The sequence below is a fragment of the Paralichthys olivaceus genome, chromosome 5 (assembly GCF_024713975.1).
Source record: "Paralichthys olivaceus isolate ysfri-2021 chromosome 5, ASM2471397v2, whole genome shotgun sequence".
NCBI lineage: Eukaryota > Metazoa > Chordata > Actinopteri > Pleuronectiformes > Paralichthyidae > Paralichthys > Paralichthys olivaceus.
Genome location: NC_091097.1, coordinates 1,794,562 through 1,814,873, shown reverse-complemented (window position 1 = coordinate 1,814,873; position 20,312 = coordinate 1,794,562). Strand labels below are relative to the sequence as shown.

Genomic DNA, 20,312 nt, shown 5'->3' with positions numbered 1-20,312 from the left:
GTATATTGTAGAACTGTTTGGAGAGGACTCACTGATGACAAGAACATCTTTCTGAAATAGCTATAGAGCATTTACACAGGCCAAGCCAACAGCCATGTTTAGAAATGCACTTATATATGTATATTACATTTGCACAAGTCTAACTGCAAAAAGCACACCAGCATACTGTATGTGCTTTTACCGGAGGTTCAGCGACTTTAATGTTGATGTTACCTTTATGAAAATGTTTTATTCCTGCATGTTTACCTTTATCTGTTGGTTTGGTTATTGTCTCTAAAAAACAAAAATCGAATACAGGGCATTGTTAAATTGTGCAGCAAAATAACCATCAGGAAGGCTCAGTCAGTTTTATCCAATTCATTCATTCTGAGTCACCCACTTTATAAAGAGTTTGTGTTGCATCCCTCCGGTCATAAATTCTTTCAGCCTAAATGCAGGACAAACAGATTTGCAAGCTAATTTGTCCCTGCTGCCATCGGCCTTTTAAAGAAGCCTTTGTGATTTTTAGATAATTTTTGTCATGCACTGATTGCTGGTGGTACAACAAATTGCCCCTCTGGGATAATAAAGATTTCTTAATTTGACTTGGTTATTTCAGAGAGAGCTGACATCAGATTTGGCATTGGCCAAGTTAGCCTGTTCAGCTTGTGGAAAAAGTAGAAATAAATATTAGTTGGAGCCCTAATGCAAAGTGTACAGCAGTGTTGTGATTGTTGTTACCTGCGCAGTGAGCAGGTCTACAGAGGGGATGAAGTACTCTTCCTGGTCCACTGACATTAAAGGCTGCTCTCTAGAAGCTGTGCAGGCTTTTCCATCCTTGGCCACTGGGTTCTTACCCTGCACGAAGAAATAATAATAATTTCATTTAGATTAGTTAGTATTTCTCTGTGTCTCTCACTACGTGTTTTTCATCAAAGACTATCCACTTACATTTTGGAGATAGTGGCTAAAAAGACATAATATTATCATGACACCTATACAAAAAAAAAAGATCTTTAACGTTGTATATTATATGTTTTGTCTCCTTTGAGGCTAGTGGATTACACTCAAAATACTAAAAAATACCTACTATGTTGGAGAGTGAACCCGATCGTTAATGTGAAAAGAAAAGGAAACTTCTTAAGAGGTGTTTGATTAATTACAAAACATAAGCATATGTTTATAATTAATATAATGTCAAAATAATTGTTTTCATATATCATGTGTAAGGACACCCCCAATACATGTCTTTATAGTATATTTCTGATTTATATGACTGATTTTCAATGAAGTCCTTCGATGTTCATACACCTATTTCTTTTACCTGTGGTGTGACACAGGGTGACACCAGTATCCCATCAGCCATCATGGGTGCAGGGGCCAGAGGGTCAACCACGATACTGCACCACACCCTCGGTCCAAACTGCTCCCCAGCGTGGGCCAGGCGCCAGTGGGAGGTGTAGGAGCCCTCCACAGAAGGAGCACACAGAGCTACGCTCACTATCCCAACCTAAATATGCAGAACAAATGAAGTTGGTTAGCAAAATCAAGGAAAGCAAGCATATACAACAAGGGTCAGGGGGCAGTAATGTGCCGATGAGATCCATGTAATTCAGTGCCACATAGAGAGAGCAAGAAATATGATGTAGGAAAAAAATTCAGCATGCTTCTCTAAAGATAATTGAAAATGAAAACTTCCCTCTTGATATCTTACCTGTCCTGGCTGAAGGAAGGGAACAGACACTTCTCTCCAACGGTCCCCAGATCCCACCGCTAGGTTCCCCCACATGAATTTCAACTGCAAGAAACAAACAGTGATGCTCAACTTAAGACTAACCCTCACCCTATGTAATGGTGTCACAAAGAATTATCACAGATTCTGCTGTCCACTCAGCGTATCGATTCTGTTTTAACAGCCCGCAGCTTTACGGTTTGAGTCTCACCACCCTCATCAGCAGCAGCAGGCAGCTGATTTGAGTGAAAGAGCTCTGAGGGACCTACTGTCCACTGCCTGCTCATTACCAAACAGCAGACAGACACAGTCAGAGAGCAACTGGTGAGCAGAGTGGAGAAATAGCCAAATATCTCAGAAGCTGGTGGAGATGAAAGAAAGTGTTTAAAGAGAAATCGAGACATCCAATTACCAGGTAGACACAAATACAACTTCAAGTCAATCTTAACATGTAAAAAGGCAACAACAGCAATTTTCTTATATTAAACTCACACAAAACAGAAGTTGTAATACTTGGTCCCAAACACCTCAGAGATGCATAATCTAATGATATAGCTTGTTCTGATGGCAATCACCCTTCCCTTAAGTGAAACCACCAGGAACCTTTCTTTGATCCAGATTATTCTTCAGTAAGATTAGTAAAATAGGCATGCCTAGATATGCTGCTATAGGTCTAAAATGTTGGGGGGGACACATGGAGCTTCTCTTTCCTCTTTTTTCTCCTCATTACTTTAATTTCTTCCCTGAGTCCTTGAGCTTTATCGTTTGCAGATCCAGGATCACGGCTGCGGTCACATCGTGGCTCATGGATCATGCAACATGGTGGTAGCTCATTGTGGATTATGATTAAAACTAGATTGTTCAAATATACAATATCCCTACTCATATATAGTATGATATAATAGGCAATACCTCTATCATTACAATTGTCATTACTGCTCCCTTCATCTGTCAGAATTTTTCTTAAACATAAATACTTAACACATTGATACACCTCTCATTTATATTAGACACTGTCTTTTCCCATCAATGTGGTAAAAGTTGTTATTTTGGTTTTACACGCAACATATATTGCATTTCTGTCCATCCTGGGACAGGGATCCCTAACTTGTGTCAGTCTCTGAGGTTTTTTTCCCTTTGTTTTATAATAGTTGTTCCAAAATCTGACCTTCAAATAATCTGCTGTACATCTGGAGCCACAGTTGCCTCCTATAGCTTTAAACTCAATTGGGTCAGATGAGAGCGTATTGACCAACCAATCCATCCAAACCAATGCTGCCAGGAGGATAAGCTCTAATGAGTTGCAGAGTGGTACTGTTGAGGACTTTACCTTAGTTTCAGCACTCCAGCTGATAGTCCCAGTGTTCCTCATCTTCCAGTACTTAATAAACTTAGTCCCAGGACGCAGTCGGGTTCCATCAGGAAGGTTCTCATCCAGAAATGCAGCCGTCATGGTTGGAACCACCAGTGGACAGGGACGCTTTGGACGCCTGGGCAAGAAATAAAATCAATTTTTTCAGCATTTACCATAAGTTTTTAGTTAAGAGACTTTTTTATTTTTATCAGTGTTTAGGCATCATATGTGGCAACTCCCCGCAAATTGAAACAAATTTATGTGAATCATTTTACTCTTTAGGGCATGTGTTTTTGGTGACCTACTCTGGGCTGTTGTGCTGGGTGGCTCGAGGCTGCAGAAGGACAGGGGAGGAGCTTCCATCTCTGTGGGAAGAGCTCCACTGTATGCCCCGCCTCTCCATCCTCAGCTGTTTGCGGATCTCTTTGACCTCGGCTTTAAGCAGACGTTTCTCTGCTTTCAGTCGCTGCTTCTCCGCCTTCCTGAAACTGCGGTCACCTCGCCTGTAGAACCTGGAGAGAGAAAAAATAAAACAAGGATGAACTGGGGTGACAAGCCCACAGGCTCAAATTGGCAGAGGACCCCTAAGCCAGGCTGTGTGAAGTGAAATTTCCTACTAGAGAGATTTAAATTTTGTACATTGATTTATAGAATATTTTAAATCTGATTTCCTTTACCAGGCGCAATTATTGGGTAGAAATGTTGTATAAAAGGACCCAGCCTCTGTTCATTTCAAAACACAACTATTTATGTTTATGTAGTACTACCAAATAAATCACTTCGTTCCCAAAACACAGGCTCTCTTGTGGTTCCAAGAGTCTGTGAGAGTAGAACAGGAGGTAGAGCATTCAGCTACCAGGCTCCTCTCCTGTGGAACCAGCTCCCACTCTGGGTTCAGGAGACAGACACCATCTCAGCATCTCAAGTCAAACTTAAAACTCTTCTCTTTGATAAAGCCTATAGTTAGTTCTGGATCAGGTGAGTCCTGAGCCATCACTTAGTTATGCTGCTATAGCATAACTGCTATAGCAGCATAACTAAGACTGCTGGGGGAACTCCCATCATGCACTGAGCCCTTCTTCACTTCTGTCTCTCTGCCCCCCCACACTCATTTATTTATTTTAATACATGTAAATAACTGTCACTTTTTTCTCCCATAGTCCCTCTCTCATTTCAGATATCTCTGACCCTAACAACTGTTACTAATATCACTATTATAACAACCATACTTCAGTAACTAATTATTACGTGAATTGTGACTGTTATCAATAATAATCAATAACTTCTTTACACTGTTGTTTACATTTGAACTAGTCAGATCTGATACCTGATGGATCTCAAGTGTTCCCAGTCTCTCTGGCCTCTCTCTATCTCCCCCTCCTCACTATCTCTCTCTCTTCTCTCCCCTCTTTTCCACCCATCTCTCCTCTCCCCCCCTTTTTTCTCTGCTCACCCCAACCGGTCGAGGCAGATGGCCGCCCACATTGAGTCTGGTTCTAGAGGTTTCTCTCTGTTAATGAGGGAGGTTTTCCTCCACGGTCGCAAAAGTGCTGCTCATTGTGGGAACTGTTGGGTTTCTCTATATTAATACCATTTTAAGGATTTTAAGTTCCTTGAGATAATGTATATTATGATTTGGCGCTATACAAATAAAATTGAATTGAATTGAATTGAAAGACTAAACAAGCTGTATATAATTACAGACCATTTACATTAGTTCAAGCTGTTCAAAACTGAGGTCCTTGTAATTACTTTATACTACTACTACATTTGATTTTGAACAGTAAGAATAAATTAATAATATATAATCAGACTTTTTGTAGAAGGGACATGTTTACTTTATTTAGAGTTTGTTGATGACTGTTAAAAGGTGGTAAATTATGGAATTTACTTGTACTTTTTTTTTTATTCAGTGTTGTTACATTTAATTATGTGAAGGATCTTAATACTTACTCTGAATCTATGAAATCAATTTTGTTTATACTACTCAGTATTTGACTCACACATTATTAACACTTATTGCTGCATATTGATTTTCTATGGACTTTACAAATGAATAAATTGAGCAGAAATTATGTACATGTTTATTTGCATATGGAGTGAGGAAATGAGATCACATGTGAAAACATATTCTAATGTCAGGTGAGAAGTGAGGAACTATGAGCTTTCCTGATCGAGTCACCTGAGATGCAGGTTAAGACCAGATCTGAACAGGGCCTATAAACCCGAGGCTGTAAATCTTATTGCTTTAAACCAAAGTCTGCATTGAATAATGTGATTTTGTTTCTTCCAGAGGCTTCTTCCCCTTTACGTCAAAATTCTAATTATTTAAAGAACTGAAAACAAGATAAAATGGGGTCGTACTTGCTGTGGTCAGGGGCAGGTGATCCGTGTTCGGGGATGGACAGAGGAGTCCTCGCTCTCACCAGGTTGTGACTGGGATCATGAGAGAAACTGCAGGGCTCGCACAGAGTACAGGATGTACACACACTGATGAGAGACAGAGACGGAGGGAAGAAGGGCAGGCCAAGAAGAGAGGTACAGAGAGCGTAGAGAGATAGTTAGAAAAAGGAGGGCAAAGCAGAGGATTGAAAGGGTAATTCTAAAGAGCTGACTATGAGTACACAGTTTTAATGCCTACCATGACAATATAAACTTTGGAATCCCATGACAGAGGTCTGTTTATGTTCCTATATAATTTAGCAGATTTCTGTAAGATCAAGCAGATTGGCTGGAGTAAGACTGTTCAGGTTAACAGTCCCATCCTAATGTCTGAGATATCAGGGGAAGACTTGATGCCAGGGCCACACTGGATGTGGAAAATGGAATTTAGGCGTCGGTGTTATCAGGTAACACTGCCAGTTTGAGAGACGCATGTCTCAGCAATGTCCCAAGAGTGAAATAGTCGGGTCTCACCAGTTCTATGCGTATCATGTTCGGTTCACAGCGAAATAGACTGAAAATAATATTTTACCACAGTTTCACTCTCTATCTATTGGATATGTCACACATAAATGTTTGAAACGTGTACCTGTTTCAAAGTAAAAGCACAGTCGCCTTAATTTTGTTATGTTATTGTAAGACCTGAAGATACACGGCTTTATACTGTAGTGTCCTGGAATTCAGTTGAGTACATGAGCCTACTTTTATTAAAGGATATAAAGTAGTCAAACCAGAAACCCACGTTGAAGGTCCAACACTGTCTACAGGCTCCTCCGCTCCCTGCTCTTATCATTCTCTCAAAATACAGAATTGACTTTCACAATGCACCTGTCAAGCTTCAGACTTTGTCTTTGACAAAAGCTTTACAAGATGAACTTAAAAAAGACATCACGTCAACATGTAAAATACCATACACATAATTACTAATGCTACATCACAATGTAAAAAGCATCTTTTGAATCAATGATTATTTGCCAAGGGACAGAAATTTTCTATGCAGAGACTGTGGCCTTCATTTAGAGAATGGTTCAAGTATGAAATTGACCGATTACCTGGAAAACATCCAATTATAGCACAATCCTAATCCAAGAGCAAGAAAAACAGTTCCATTTATCATGTACCAGATATTTGTCTTATATTCAGTTCAAGATCAAGAAGTATTTGTGAATAAAACCCACTGAGTCTCAAATAAACAAAAACCCACAATTGTTATGCAAAATATCTAAACAAATCTTGACTGTTTTATGTCATTTAAAAAAAATGTTCATGTTTGCTGCAGATATTAGTTGTTCTTTAAAACCACCCACAGCAAAATACCAAGCAACAAACTACTCTCACTCCTGTTCAGTTGTTTCACATTAAAAGTAATTTAGCAAAGTGAGGGAATATGCCCACAAAACTGCAGAAACTGTTTCATTGACAGTAACTTAATAATGTCTATCAATGACAATGACAGCAGGACTTAATTTGTGACTTTGCACTCATTTAGGTGATGCACACATTCAAAGTGACTTGGAATTAGCCAATAAGCTGCTGAGAACATATATACCTGCACTGGTAGCCTCCTCCGGTGGTCTGTCCCCTGCAGGAGGAGCAGGGAGGAGTGGAGGAGGATGGTGCTCCAGGGAGGGCAGAAGACACCTCAGGAACCTGCTGTGCCTCTGCCCCACCTACTGCTTCCCCTCTACCTCCTCCTGCTCCACCTGCTGCCCCTCCCACTCCGAGGGGCTTGTGGATGCAGCACTGTCCAGAGAACTCCCTGCAGATCTTCTCCACTGCCTCCCGAACCACCTGGTCCTTAAACTGCATGGACGAATTCATGAGAGCATAAGAATCCATGTCTGTGTTTCTCCAGTGTCCAGCGACGGTGTGACATTTTTACCTTCTCCATGTAGGAGGTGAACCACGCTGGAGGAGTCTTGTCTTCTTCTTTGGTGCCTTTCACTTCTTTCATGATCACCTGATCAACAGGAGAAGAGAATATTCACATCTTTATCAGTATTACCTCCGCTACGTTTGTTTGTGCACTTCACTTCCTGTCTGTGTCTGGTTGCCCTCCTTTGTTGATTATCTACCTCGCCTTAATAGTTTCACAGTGTCTTGTTAACCTGGTTTATATAGACTCTGTGTTTCCCTTTGTCAGTTTGTCTGTTCTTAGTTTATCAGCATTGTCCTTGCAGAGTTATTAGTTTCTTGTGTGTGTTCAGCTTGAGAGTTTTAAATACCACTGCTTTCTTGATTGTCAACCTGTGCAACCTACCTCAAGATTCAAGATTGTTTTATTTGTCACATACACAATCATACACAGTACAATGCGTAGTGAAATTGTTTTTGTTCCTGCTACCAGAATAGTAATGAATTTAAATATGAAGAAAATAAAGACTAAAACTTTTTTTTTTAAACTTAAAACTAACTATCATGCAACGAATAGGTGTGGCATTATATTTACTGGCAGCTGGTTTCAGTGGCTGGAGAAATTATCTGTTTGGTATGTGCGGTGAATAAAAAGTGGCATAATTTTCCTGGCCAGCTACATGAGCTAGTGACAGAAAAATGGAGACAAACGGGATGAAACTGATGCTGCTGTTGTTATCAGTTGATTTAAAGTAAAACTAGAATTACTTCCCTACAGTTGTGTGTATCAACTGTGGAAGTTTCAGTTCCTGCAAGCATTCCTGACATACTGCATTCACTGTATGTCATTTGAAATTAAATCAGTTCATGCTTGAGTCCAAGTAAACATTTGTGTCAAAAAGATTCCCCTCAATGCGGTGTTAAGGCATTCATGAGATAAAGACTTTCATGAGGTCACAATGACCTTTGACCTCTAAATCTGCATCAGTCCATTCCTGAATCCAAGGGAATGTTTGTGCCAGATGCCGGCACAAAAAATAAAAAAAGCTAAATATTTATTAGATCACTGAGAAAATTACAAGCCGGACTTGAACAATTAGCTGTCACTGAAGATTTTCTCCTCGCTCTGATGAACACAATGTCAACCTCAGTGAATAAAGTGAACTAAATTCAATGAGATTACCAGGCTAAAGTTAGCAACATATTCAATGAAACAAATATAAAACAGTAACAATATACAGTAAGTTTGTCCAACTCTTATCAGGGGTAGCTGAGTTATCATCCCTGATGAATGAAGAAGAAAAGCACAAATATGTGCCCTGCATGTGCTTCTGTTTGTAGGGGGTCTTACCATGCCCTGTTCTGGCACTGCAGCCTGGACCTTGCGGCTGACTACCTGGGCCAGGGTGGGGCAGTGCTGTGGTGGTCTGAAGCCTCGCTTGGGCTCTGCTCCACTGGCCTTGGTGGCGGGGACCCTCGCAGACTGACCTCGAGTCTCATACACGTTCATGTGCAGTCGGTTTCCCTGCCTCGCTGCACTCTGGGAAACAAAAGTGAAGGGGTCAGTCACAACTGCTGCATGTTTGGATGAATTTCTCAAATAAGCTGAATCTCTGTACAGCTGACAACATGCTAGAGGAGATATCATGGAGACTGGTTTCTCCTGAGGCATTGCTGTATGTGGTACCACTGGATATAGCAATCAAAGAAAACACTGGATTAGCTCAGAAATAAAGGTGAAGCATATGTAACCCTGTCATAATAAATAAAACCAGTACTTGCCAGTGTTGCTGTGTGGGTGCTCTGTTTTAGAGAGTGTGTCCCGGTTGTATGTATTACATTTGAGATGCGGTTTGACCTGTCTCTGAGTATCTGCGTACATTTTGTGAATAGAATAACATTCTTTATACTTTTTTCTCCTGTTGGGTTAAGCACATGTCTTTGCGTGGGCTGTTTGCTACACCAGGGTTAGTCAGCATGTGTTTGATGAGATATGGTCTATTGTTGAGCTGTGGGTAAGAACAGGTCCAGCTGCATGCTAGACTAGACATTGTAGCAGATAAACCAGTTAATGCTAGTGTTATACTTTTCACCTCTGTAAGGGTCTGAGTGACTTGACTTTCATCATCAGCGGGTGTACACGAGGCTTTATATCCACAGGTCTATGCAACCACTATGCTACAAGCTGCATGGTGTGTCTAGAAAATGTTTATAATAGGAACAACTGTAGTGTCTGCAGTTGTCCGTGTGTGCGTTCACAAGGGAGTATAATTGAGTCTTAATGTAGGTGTCAGGGAACTATATCATCTTCATCATGGAGTCACTAATAGGATAACCCACCTGCACGCACTGGAGCAACAGGATTATAATATTGAATCATTGTTACTACTTTGTACTTCCACAATGAATTAATATTATTATTGCAATTAAAGGACCAGTGTGTAAGATTTAGGTGAAAGGGATCTATTGGCAGAAATTTAATGTAGAATAATCCTCTTGATGTTTTCACTAGTTCGTTTCATCTAAATTGTATGAGTTGTAGTTTTCTTTACCCCAGAAAAGACCCTTTATATTTAAATACTTTATATTTACATGGAGGAGGTCCTCTCTACAGAGGCTGCCATGTTTTTTACATTAGTCCAGACTGAACAAACTAAACACCTTTTGAGTTTTTATGACAACTGAAGCTACCACAGGTTCTTTTTCATGTTTGGAAGGAGAGGGTGAGCTGAGGGGTGTTCAGCTGCAACATTCGATTTCAACATTCGATGTCACAAAATTCTACCAGTGTACCTTTAAGTAATGGATCACATACAATTATATAACTTTGTCAGTTTTTATAGGTTTGCTCTCAAAAGAACATGCATGGGAAAAGATTTGACTTATTGAAATCATTAACAACTTTGACCATAATATTACCAAGTTACTTCAACACATTGGTTACCAAGCTAGCAACACATGATGTGTGGACTATTCGTCCAGACAGACTTCCAATAGGTCTTCTTAAATTAGCAGACTGTGATATATTCTCATCTCTATCTCATATTATCGAGGCCACTTTATATCCAGATAATGAAACACATCATTACAATATTCTCCACCATGGAAATTGGGTGCATGTGTTTAACAGCAGCGGTTATCTCTCTCCATCTCCATGTCATATGTTGTGTCTCCTGCAGCGTCTGACCCTGGGGTTTGTTTTGAACACATGAGTTCTTGCGTCTCTCTTCTGTAGACTCCCTCTGCACTGTTTGATATGAGTTTTGTGTAGGTGGTATGAGAAGTAAATGCTGTTTTGAATCTGCTGTGTGGACCAGACTGCTGTGTAATTTGCAAAGTACAGTTTTCTGCATTGTGCCAGACTGTACGTCCATGGGAGAGAAGTACACTGGTGGCTCCTTTAGGTACACAGTCCTAATTGTTTCCATTGTGTCATGACTTTGCATTAGGTGTCACGTTCAGTCTACTTCCCGTGCTCCATTTTGATTGTGCCAGATCATCTTATATTCTTTGTGAAGTCTTATTGGTCATATTCACTTAATCTGTTTTTTTGACTTTGACTGTCTCATCACCTTGGATTTGTCTTCCAGTGTACCTCCTTCAGAGAAATAGCAGGAAATGAATGATTGAAAATTCACTTTTCCAAAATTGTTGGTATTGCATATGTCAAAGTCTCAAAATTGGCTTTGTCAAGTAGTAGTAGTACCCTGTTGACCTCTGTCAAGTTTCAAACAGAAAATGTGAGCTGAGCTAAAATATAGTGGAGACTACCTTATTGTTTCCCTTAAGTACATAAATGTGCATAGCAATTCAACATGTCATCAACTTACCTTCAATGCCTCCTCATACTCCACTGGAATAAAAGCAGAAACATATTTCATTTTTCACATGACATTAATATTCATGCACTGCTTAATAGATTCTTTGGTTTTGGGAAGCATACTGCTATATATGATATCTGTTTACTTACCCTGACTGTTGATGGATACCTGAAGGCAGAGAGGAGAATCATTCTCATTTAAATAGGTCGGTTAATGATTTGGTGATACAGTTTTAGGAATTTAAGGGTGTAATATTAAACTGCTGTAGAGCCCCTTGAAAATAAACCATTCATACAAACATAGACACCATTCAGACCTGGTATTAACATCCATCCTGAGTGATCAGCTCAAAAGTGGTCTGCTCTAAAGCCATCCTCGCGGTCAATCCTGCAGCGGATCACCTGCTGTGTTCTGACATCTGCTCCTCTTTCTGCAGACTTTATACTAGGGGGTGTAATGGAAAATTTACATTTGTGTATGTTTAATTGCATGAGCAGACATGTATGTGGAGGACTGACCAAATGGTTGACCAAATTGTTAATCTAAAAGAGCAACTTTAAGGTTTACGATGGTGGTTTAAGAGACTTGAGTTTTATGGCCTCGAGAAACCACATCTTTATGGTGTCTCATGGTATCTCTGATTGGGATCTCACACCTGGGGTCTCACAGGGGGGTCATCCACAGAACATGTAAACAAAAAGACAGAATGTCTCCTCAACTGAGTGAAACTACAAGAGGGTAATAAAAACCTTTGCATGCTTAGTGGGAGGGGGCTGTGAGTTATAAGAACACAGATTCTCCTATGTTCTTTGCTCATTTGTGCATGTCATTCAGGTGATGTGTACTGATGAGTCCATCTGCAGATGCTGAATTAAACTTTCAGAAAGAAGTGTTTGACTTTGTGCTTGTTTCACAGAAAATGCCACCACAGGGGCCAGGTGAAAGTCTGCAGAAAATCTGTAGTTCAGTGCATGTCTGAAAGCAGCTTGAGTTTAGATCTGAATGTTCCCAAAATGTGTCCTCAATGCTTTCTGAAATCTGATCGCTCAGAACACATATAGATTCTTTCTGCTGTGTGAACACAAATGCATGATGGGCCACATATGACAGGCTGCCCATGCAGCTAAAATCACTGACCCACTACTGTGTCAAAATAATTCAAATCTATTCCTATGGTTCCTTGTGCCTATATGTTGATTTGTTTGTGGCCACAACATCAACACTGATAAAATCAGTGCCCCCCACACACACGCACACATACACTCCTGCATACGCACACACGTGACAATCTGTATACTGAGTACAAATAAAACAATTTGTTCTTTGTAAACAGAAATGACTTGTGTGTTTATTTGCATATAGAGTGTTCACATGAGATGTTCTTATGTCAGGTGTGAACAGACAAGCTTGTGTGTCCACTTGTGATTGTATTTCTTAGGACAGATGTTAATACCAGATCTGAGCCAGGCCATTTAGGCCAAAGTGTTACTATCAACAATAAAATAATGAATGAAAGTAAATACAATCATCAAAAACAAATAAAACTGTATATAAAGTCAAATGAAAACAAATGATTAATTGTTCAAAAAAAACTAAAATTACAACAATTTAACATGAAGAAAGGAGAAGTTACTTAGGTTTCAAAAAGATAGCCTTTAGAAAACACTAGGGAGAGCCAATATTCAGAGTGTGTGTGCAGTGTGTTCAACAGTTTAGGGGTGTAAAAAACAAAATGACAGGGAGGTAAACTGTAAAAAGCCTCTCACCTCCTCGTTCTCCTCGTCAAAATAGGTCAGCTGAAGGCTGCACAGGCCAAAGGAACGCTTTACCTGCACACAAAGCAAACCCACGGACAGATGAGATGAGGACAGAGGACTACGGGTCAGCTGTTCATGGAATACTGGCAAACACGAATAATCCAATAAAATATGACATGATTCATTTTCCTGAGGTGTGTGTGTCTTCTGTATGTAGTCTGTGTTCATCCATGCTCAGATAAATGAGGCAGTGGTCAATGGCTTCCCCTTACACTCGTGCTGAAAGCTGGACACTATCCAAATAAAACACTTACCTGTGTGAGTTTAACATGAGCGACTGACAGCTACTGACTCATATAGTGTGTATGATCCACCAAATCATGACAAATGAAAAACAGATGCTGCTAACCCTTGAAATGAACAACCTAAAGTGAAGTCTGACGTCTGTGACTCAGCAGCACTCAGACAAATGAACTCTTCCAGGCAGCTGTGGCTCAGAGAGATGGACCATAAATCCCAGGGCTTCCAGTATGTGTTTCTCCTTCCAAGACGAATGGCATTTACGATGTAAAATATTAAACTAGTAGAGTGCTGCTCGCTTGTCCTGTGTTAATGCTCCAGAACCTACTTCAGAATTATTCCATGTTATAATTGCATCCAACGTCCTCCTCAAACAGTTCTACAATATGCTGTCACATTTTTATTGATTGTATTCTGGATGTTGCGTGCAGAGCTTTATCATAAAGTCTGGTGCAGAGTGAGGATTTTTCAATCAATGCCTTTTACAAAATTAAACTGATCGTGTGACTCTTTTTTTTCTTCATACATTGCATGTCAGCTATTTCAGGTCTGTTAAGCAATCGACACAACCTTAAAGGGATAGTTCACCCAGCAATAAAAATTCACTCATTATCTACTCACCACTATGGCGATGGAGGGGTGGGTGAAGTGTTTGAATCTGCGAAACATTTTAGGAGTCTAAGAGTAAACATTTTTGCAGCAAAATCCAATACAATTAATTGAAGAAATTAGTTACCAAAGCTTCAGGCGTAATAAAACAACAGAACAAATATAACATGCCTCCATACTGCTTGTGTGGTGTCATCCAAGTGTCCGCAACCCCCAACTTATATATATATTCGACATTTACGCAAAAGTGCTTTGAGCTCAAAAGTCTGCTGATATCTTCCAAAAGGTGATTAATTAAAGTCTGCCACAGGTTCTTTTTCATGTTTGGAAGGAGAGGGTGAGGTGAGGGGTGTTCAGCTGCACATGCAACTTCAAAAGTAGATATCACAAAATTCTACACACTGTAACTTTAAAAGCAGACATTGACGTTTCTAGGGGTGAGTTCCTCAGGTAAACTGTTCCAGAGGGTCGGGACCCTGACAGTAGAGGCCCTGCCCTTGGTCTCAATAGAAAGAGTGATATTTTAAAATTAACTCCAAAACAGAAATGCAGCCAGGTTCTCATCCAAAGTAACTTCATGTGGAAACAAGAAGCTTAGAACATGACCTGAGACGGGCAGAACATGGCTGTGCTTGTGGCCTAGAATAAAGATTTATGTTAAGGAGATAAGCTGAAACAGCATGTAGTGAAATTGTGATGTCGGACTTCCAATAATTGTGGACATAATGAATAGACAAAGAAAAGCATGATAGCTTTTGTACAGTTTATCTCTAGCATTAACAGTGCAACATCAAACCATGGCAACAAATTGATATTAAACCTTTCACTCATCTCATCGACCCCTCTGATCTCCATATTAAATTGACCTATGACTCCTAAGTAATACTGAACAAGTCACCGCTGTGAGAGATTCAGACAATGAGTTATAGCTCTAACCAGACCAGCTGCATAAAACATGACTTGTATCCATGGTAACTCAGAGACAGAGTTTGGTTCTGTTGTCCACGTACACACTTCGTCTGGCTTCATCCCTCATCACCAGGCACTTTTCTAACTGTACACACAGTGTGATCATGTGAACCAAGAAGCTGTTGTCTAGGCAAATACTGTGTAAACATTTTACTTTGAGAAATAACTCCATGACTTGGCTATTTTACTATTATATAATATATATATATATTATTACATTACATTTCATTTAGCTGACGCTTCTATCTAAAGCGTCCAAAGCTTACAATAAGTGCATTCAACCATGAGGTACAAACCTAGAACAGCAAGAATCATGTAAGTACATAAGCTTCAAAAAAGCCAAACTACAAAATGCTACATGTATGTGCAATATATAAGCGCAACTAAACTGATTTTTTTTTTGACAATGGTTATTAGACCATCATCTTCTTAACCAAGGTGTAGTCGAAAGAGATGTGTCTTTAGCCTGCGGCGGAAGATGTGTAGACTTTCAGCAAACAATCGTTATTTTGTTGAGTGGCTAGGTGTCCCTCACAGTGAGGGAGCAGCAAGGCGATTGCTGATCCATTATAAGGACGGTGCGCAAGTACTAATGTTTTTAAGTGGATGCAGGCAGCCACTGGTAACCAGTAAGGGTGGCGGAGGAGCGTAGTAGTGTGAGAGAACTTAGTTAGGTTAAAGACTAGTAGAGCTGCAGATGTTGGATGGCATTAGCAGGCAGACAGGCCATGAGGGAGTTGCAGTAGTCTAGGCATGAGATGGCAAGAGCCTGGACCAGAATCTGGTTCACGACTGGCTGGATCAAATTTTATGATTTAATTGACGAGTGATTCAAAAAATAAAATAGCAGTGGGAAAATGCAGACGTTCAGAATCTGTGTGTTATTGAAAGTTAAACGTTGCAATGGCATTATAATATTTCAAATGTATTGTAACACATGCACATTTTCTCCACATTAGGGGGATCAGGAGCATTTAAAACCTCTGTCGGATTTTAAAGTATTTGAATGAATGTAATAACAACACTGGGGAATTCCCTGAGTGCATCTTTTATGGCTGTAATCAAATCTGCATATTCAATTAACTGTTTATTTTCTCTAGCTGCAAACCTACCAGATGATGTTACACAAGCTCTTCTTACCTTGTGCTATTTGGTAATGCTAACTTTAGACAAGCTGCAAGGAAAAATTGCTGGGCTTTCATTTTGTGTGGACTGTTCCATTAGAATGACTGTAAATCAAGATGGACAACATATCTCCACTTCCTCCCGTTGTACAAATACAGTGGCAAAATATCTCTGATATGAGCTCTGCCATCTTGTGATGCTGCTTTCATTTGAAACCAGTCTATGCTGCAACGATTGTGGGGTGGAATGGTGGAAGTGGTTCCGCCCATTCACCTGCCTAGCCAAATTACCTGGATCAATCTCATGAATATAGAAGGAAATGATCAATTATAACCAAGCTTATCAGAAAGATGAGCATTGGTGTGATAAAAGCACCACAAATGACAGAGGTCATCTTTTATTATTGGATCATTATTTATTCATATTTTATTCATTTTATTTTATTTTGGTCCATTTGCTAACATGGGGGAGGAAGGGTATATGACCTATAATGCAGCCAGCCACTAGCGGGAGATCCAGATGCACCAACTTTACTTTTGAGGAGCTTTCATTTCGTCCATCTTTATGTATAGTCATTGGTGTAGCAGCCCAATGGTATTTTTAAGTGAAGGCCAAAAGCTGGTGCCTTGAACACAATGAAATGAAAAAGTGTCCTGTATGTTGAATTTCCTGTATGTTCATTCATTTACTATTGTATGCTAAACATAAAACTATATAATATCTTTCTTTACTCATCTTGATATCCAGTTTTGTTCACATTAATTTGATTAGGGTGCACAGGTATAACATTGCATTAATATATTGTAATAATAATAAGAATATATACCACATTTCCAAACTTAAGTTTTAGAGATTGAAAAGAAGATACAGGCAGGGAGTTCCAGAGTTGAGGAGCCTGGACAGCGAAGGCCCAGTCACCAATAGTCACCAGTCAAGATTTAGAATTAATAGAAGGCCATGTTGGAGGTTCTCAGGCAGCATTCAGCCTTACGGGAGGTTAACAAATCACATGTATATGCTGGAGCCTGACCACTCAAAGCTTTAATAACAAGCAGTAAAATCAACCCTAAAACTCACATATCTTGTTATGGTCACATTGTTATGGTCACTCTTAGTATGTGTTAAAAGCCTGGCAGCAGCATTCTGTATTAATTGCAGTCTTTGAATGTTTCTCTGAATGATGTCTGAATAAAATGCATTGCAGTAGTCAAGCCTGGAAGAAATAAAGGCATGGATAACCTTTTCTAGGTCTTCAGTGGAGAGGAAAGACCTGGGGCTTCATTTATAACTGTTGCATGCACACAAAATGGGGCCACTTCTCACGCAAGTGATTTATAAAAACAAACATTACAGGAGAATGTGCACACTTGAACGCTAACTCTGACCGATGCAAATAAATATTTTGTAGATGGGAAAATGACGATGCAGACAGGAGGAGGTGAACTGAAGCCAAAAAATGTATCTGCTTCATCATTAACATTAAAACCAACAGCTTTATTTGTGCTCGCTTGACATAACTGTACCATAAGAAGCTTCAATTGAAAAAGATATAAAACAACTTACAGCAAATTATGTTCAGATACCATTTAACAGCAGTGTTGAGTCATTAATAGTTTTTTTAATAATATCTTCACACTGTGCGTAATTCATCAAGTGTGCAAAATAGCTGTAAAATAGCTGAAGTGAACGTTAATGTGCCATCAGGCTCACAGAGTGCACTGGAGATTCCTCACAAAAAAAAAGATTGAAGGTTTAGTGTGTAGCATTTAGAGACATCTAGTGGTGAAGTTGCATGTTGCAGCTGAATGCCCCTCACCCTCCCATTTCAAACAAAGAGAAACTCTGGTAGCCTTTAGTTGTAATTAAAACTCAAAAGATGTTTAGTTTGTCCAGTCTGGGCTACTGTAAAAAACATGGTGGCCTCCGTAGAGAGGACCCACTCCTCATGTAAACATTAAGTATTTAAATATAAAGGGCTCATTCTAGAGTAAATAAATCAACAATTTGTACAATTTAGATGTAACACACTAGTGAAATTTCAGTAGGTTTATTTTAATATCTGACAATCGATCCCTTGCACCTAAATATGGATGCATTGGCACTGATAGAGTGTGCAAATAATAGGATGAGGAGGAAATGACAGTTCAGAGATCACAAAGATTTCATGATGATGACAGATGATGTCTCATGATGATGACTAATCAGCTGATAGATTCTATATATCTGTGATTTTGGATATTTGTGCTGAATTGAGTCCAGTATTACACAGATTGGACCTACGGAACCAAACCATCCCAGTATAAACACAAGTACTCACCACTGTGTGTGATGTGATTAACACTGTACAAATTTACATTTCTGTATAGAGCTTCTTTACAAAATAATTTAAAAAATATAATTCTGTTACATTTAAGATTGGGGACATCACAGCTGTCTCTGAATTAAATAATTCTGCAGTTTGATTTAAACAGGAAACACAACAAATTCCCTCACAATCTGACAGTCTGAAGTGATTTTTTTTTTTGCCTCCACCTTTGAATTCGATTTTTTTATTTATTTTTAAGCTCCATTCTTTCGATTGTACTCACTCTCATTCACTATATTATCTGCAGCAGCAGCAGGGTCATGTGTAGTGTGGCCACCAAACAATCTGTCTTTTTTCACCTGTCTTGTGTGCAGCTTGACTCATGAGCCAAGGAGTTAACATCAATCACATCAATGTGGTCAGCCTGACCACATCAATGTGGTCAGGCTGAGTACAAACACTCATGTTTATTTTATTTCTATAGTTACCTTCCAGTTTTTATGTAGTTTTTGTATAGACGATTAGCACGGGTTCACTCAACACAGTTCTATATTTATTTTCTATAAACATTTTCTTTAATATATATTTTTAATTCCTCTGTACATATTGAAATCCACTGCAAATGTTTAATTTCTCTGTAAAGGTTTAATTTTGCTTCAATTGTTTAATTTAATTTCATCTCCTTAATTCCTCTGTACACATTTAAATTTACATTAATCTCAGGCCAATTTCTATGTATGGTTACAGTGTTATAAGTTAACTCTAATGCATAAGTCAAGTCTAATGTATGTTCAATGTATGTTACTGCCACTGGATGCTTGAATTTCGTTCGGGATCAATAAAGTATCTATCTATCTATACTGACCCTGACTTTGAACAGGTAGCATGGCGTAAAACCTTCTCATTCCTCTGGGACTAAAACTTATTTCAGATTACAATATCCGTATACATGAATAACACGATGGACTGTGATATTGTCAGTTGCGCTTTGTTGTGAAACAAAGCAGTATATACATGTATTGTGGTGTTAGGCTTGCACCTATTCATTCACGTCAAAATCAAATATTCCTGACTGTAGCTGCTGCTATGTAATTAACAGCTCTATGAAGACTAATAGGCTCACAGGCCAAGCATTCACCTCAGATGGTGGTTGTGTGATTCAGACGGACCACAGTGTGTCCCTGTCCCTTATAACACCGTGAGGACTTGTATCCTCCCTGTCCTCTGGGACTCTGGTGTCTCCGCTGTGCTGGGAGGATTTTCACAGCTTCAATGTTTGCAGCTCACTGGACACGAGCTGCATGATGGGTAACGCTAGAGCTGATTCAGCGGCATCTGTGTGCATCAGTGACAGCAGCTATGGAATAGCTACAGCTGAGGCACAACCACAGACCGTGGAAAGACTGTATGTGAGCGGGCAGACTGACTCTTACCATGGCCTCCATCGACTCCCAGCTCTTGGTCTCAGATCCCGACAGGAGGAAATTCTTGGAATTTCCCCTGAAATTCACCTTCAGGTTGATGTAGAAGTCCATGGCGTCGCCTGTCTGCGATTTAACGCATATTACACACGACAGACAAGGAGCGTTGTCACGGACCAATGACGGATATTTGGGTTAATCTTGCCGATCCAGTCCACTGTGACTTATCCGACCGGGGGATGAGGCGTATTTTGTGTTTACATCAGCGCCCTGAGCACGCCCACCGTGCACCACGTGTCCGGAACAGCGAACGCCACTTCCGCTTCTACGTCACTGCACAAAACGGGTCAGTGTGTGGTGCGGTGGAGAAGGACCGCTCCAGGACGGCGGAGCGTCAACAATAACAGTAGTACTAGTTATGATAATGATAATAAGAATAAGAAATCATTAGTATTATTACAACTTGATTCTTACCAAGCAACACCCACAACAAGTTCAAATAAATATGAATAACATTCATACATATAATGCAATTGTAGCTTTTGGCTTGAAGTCTACTGCATCCATCTTCTGACGATCAGGTTCAATATGTCACAACTGAAGAGAAAAGCAGTTTAAAGTTTCAGTGTTTAGAATTTAGTGAC

At 39.7% G+C, this 20,312-nt stretch overlaps 1 protein-coding gene across 2 annotated transcripts in view; it reads right to left on the bottom strand.

Annotated features, from left to right (window-relative positions):
• The window catches only part of nbr1b (NBR1 autophagy cargo receptor b), a 35,883-nt gene extending 15,932 nt beyond the window's left edge, over positions 1–19,951 (bottom strand). For both annotated transcript variants that reach the window (XM_020104366.2, XM_069525027.1), the window contains exons 1-13: positions 19,681–19,951; positions 12,949–13,011; positions 11,332–11,350; positions 11,192–11,214; positions 8,713–8,901; positions 7,390–7,467; positions 7,057–7,310; positions 5,430–5,555; positions 3,371–3,577; positions 3,042–3,201; positions 1,694–1,777; positions 1,304–1,489; positions 721–837 (exon numbers count right to left, since the gene is read on the bottom strand). In XM_020104366.2, coding sequence (XP_019959925.2) covers positions 721–837; positions 1,304–1,489; positions 1,694–1,777; positions 3,042–3,201; positions 3,371–3,577; positions 5,430–5,555; positions 7,057–7,310; positions 7,390–7,467; positions 8,713–8,901; positions 11,192–11,214; positions 11,332–11,350; positions 12,949–13,011; positions 19,681–19,782 — 1,608 coding nt within the window. In that variant the 5' untranslated portion in view covers positions 19,783–19,951. The remainder of the gene's footprint in view (positions 1–720; positions 838–1,303; positions 1,490–1,693; positions 1,778–3,041; positions 3,202–3,370; positions 3,578–5,429; positions 5,556–7,056; positions 7,311–7,389; positions 7,468–8,712; positions 8,902–11,191; positions 11,215–11,331; positions 11,351–12,948; positions 13,012–19,680) is intronic.
• Between the last annotated feature and the right edge of the window lie 361 nt (positions 19,952–20,312).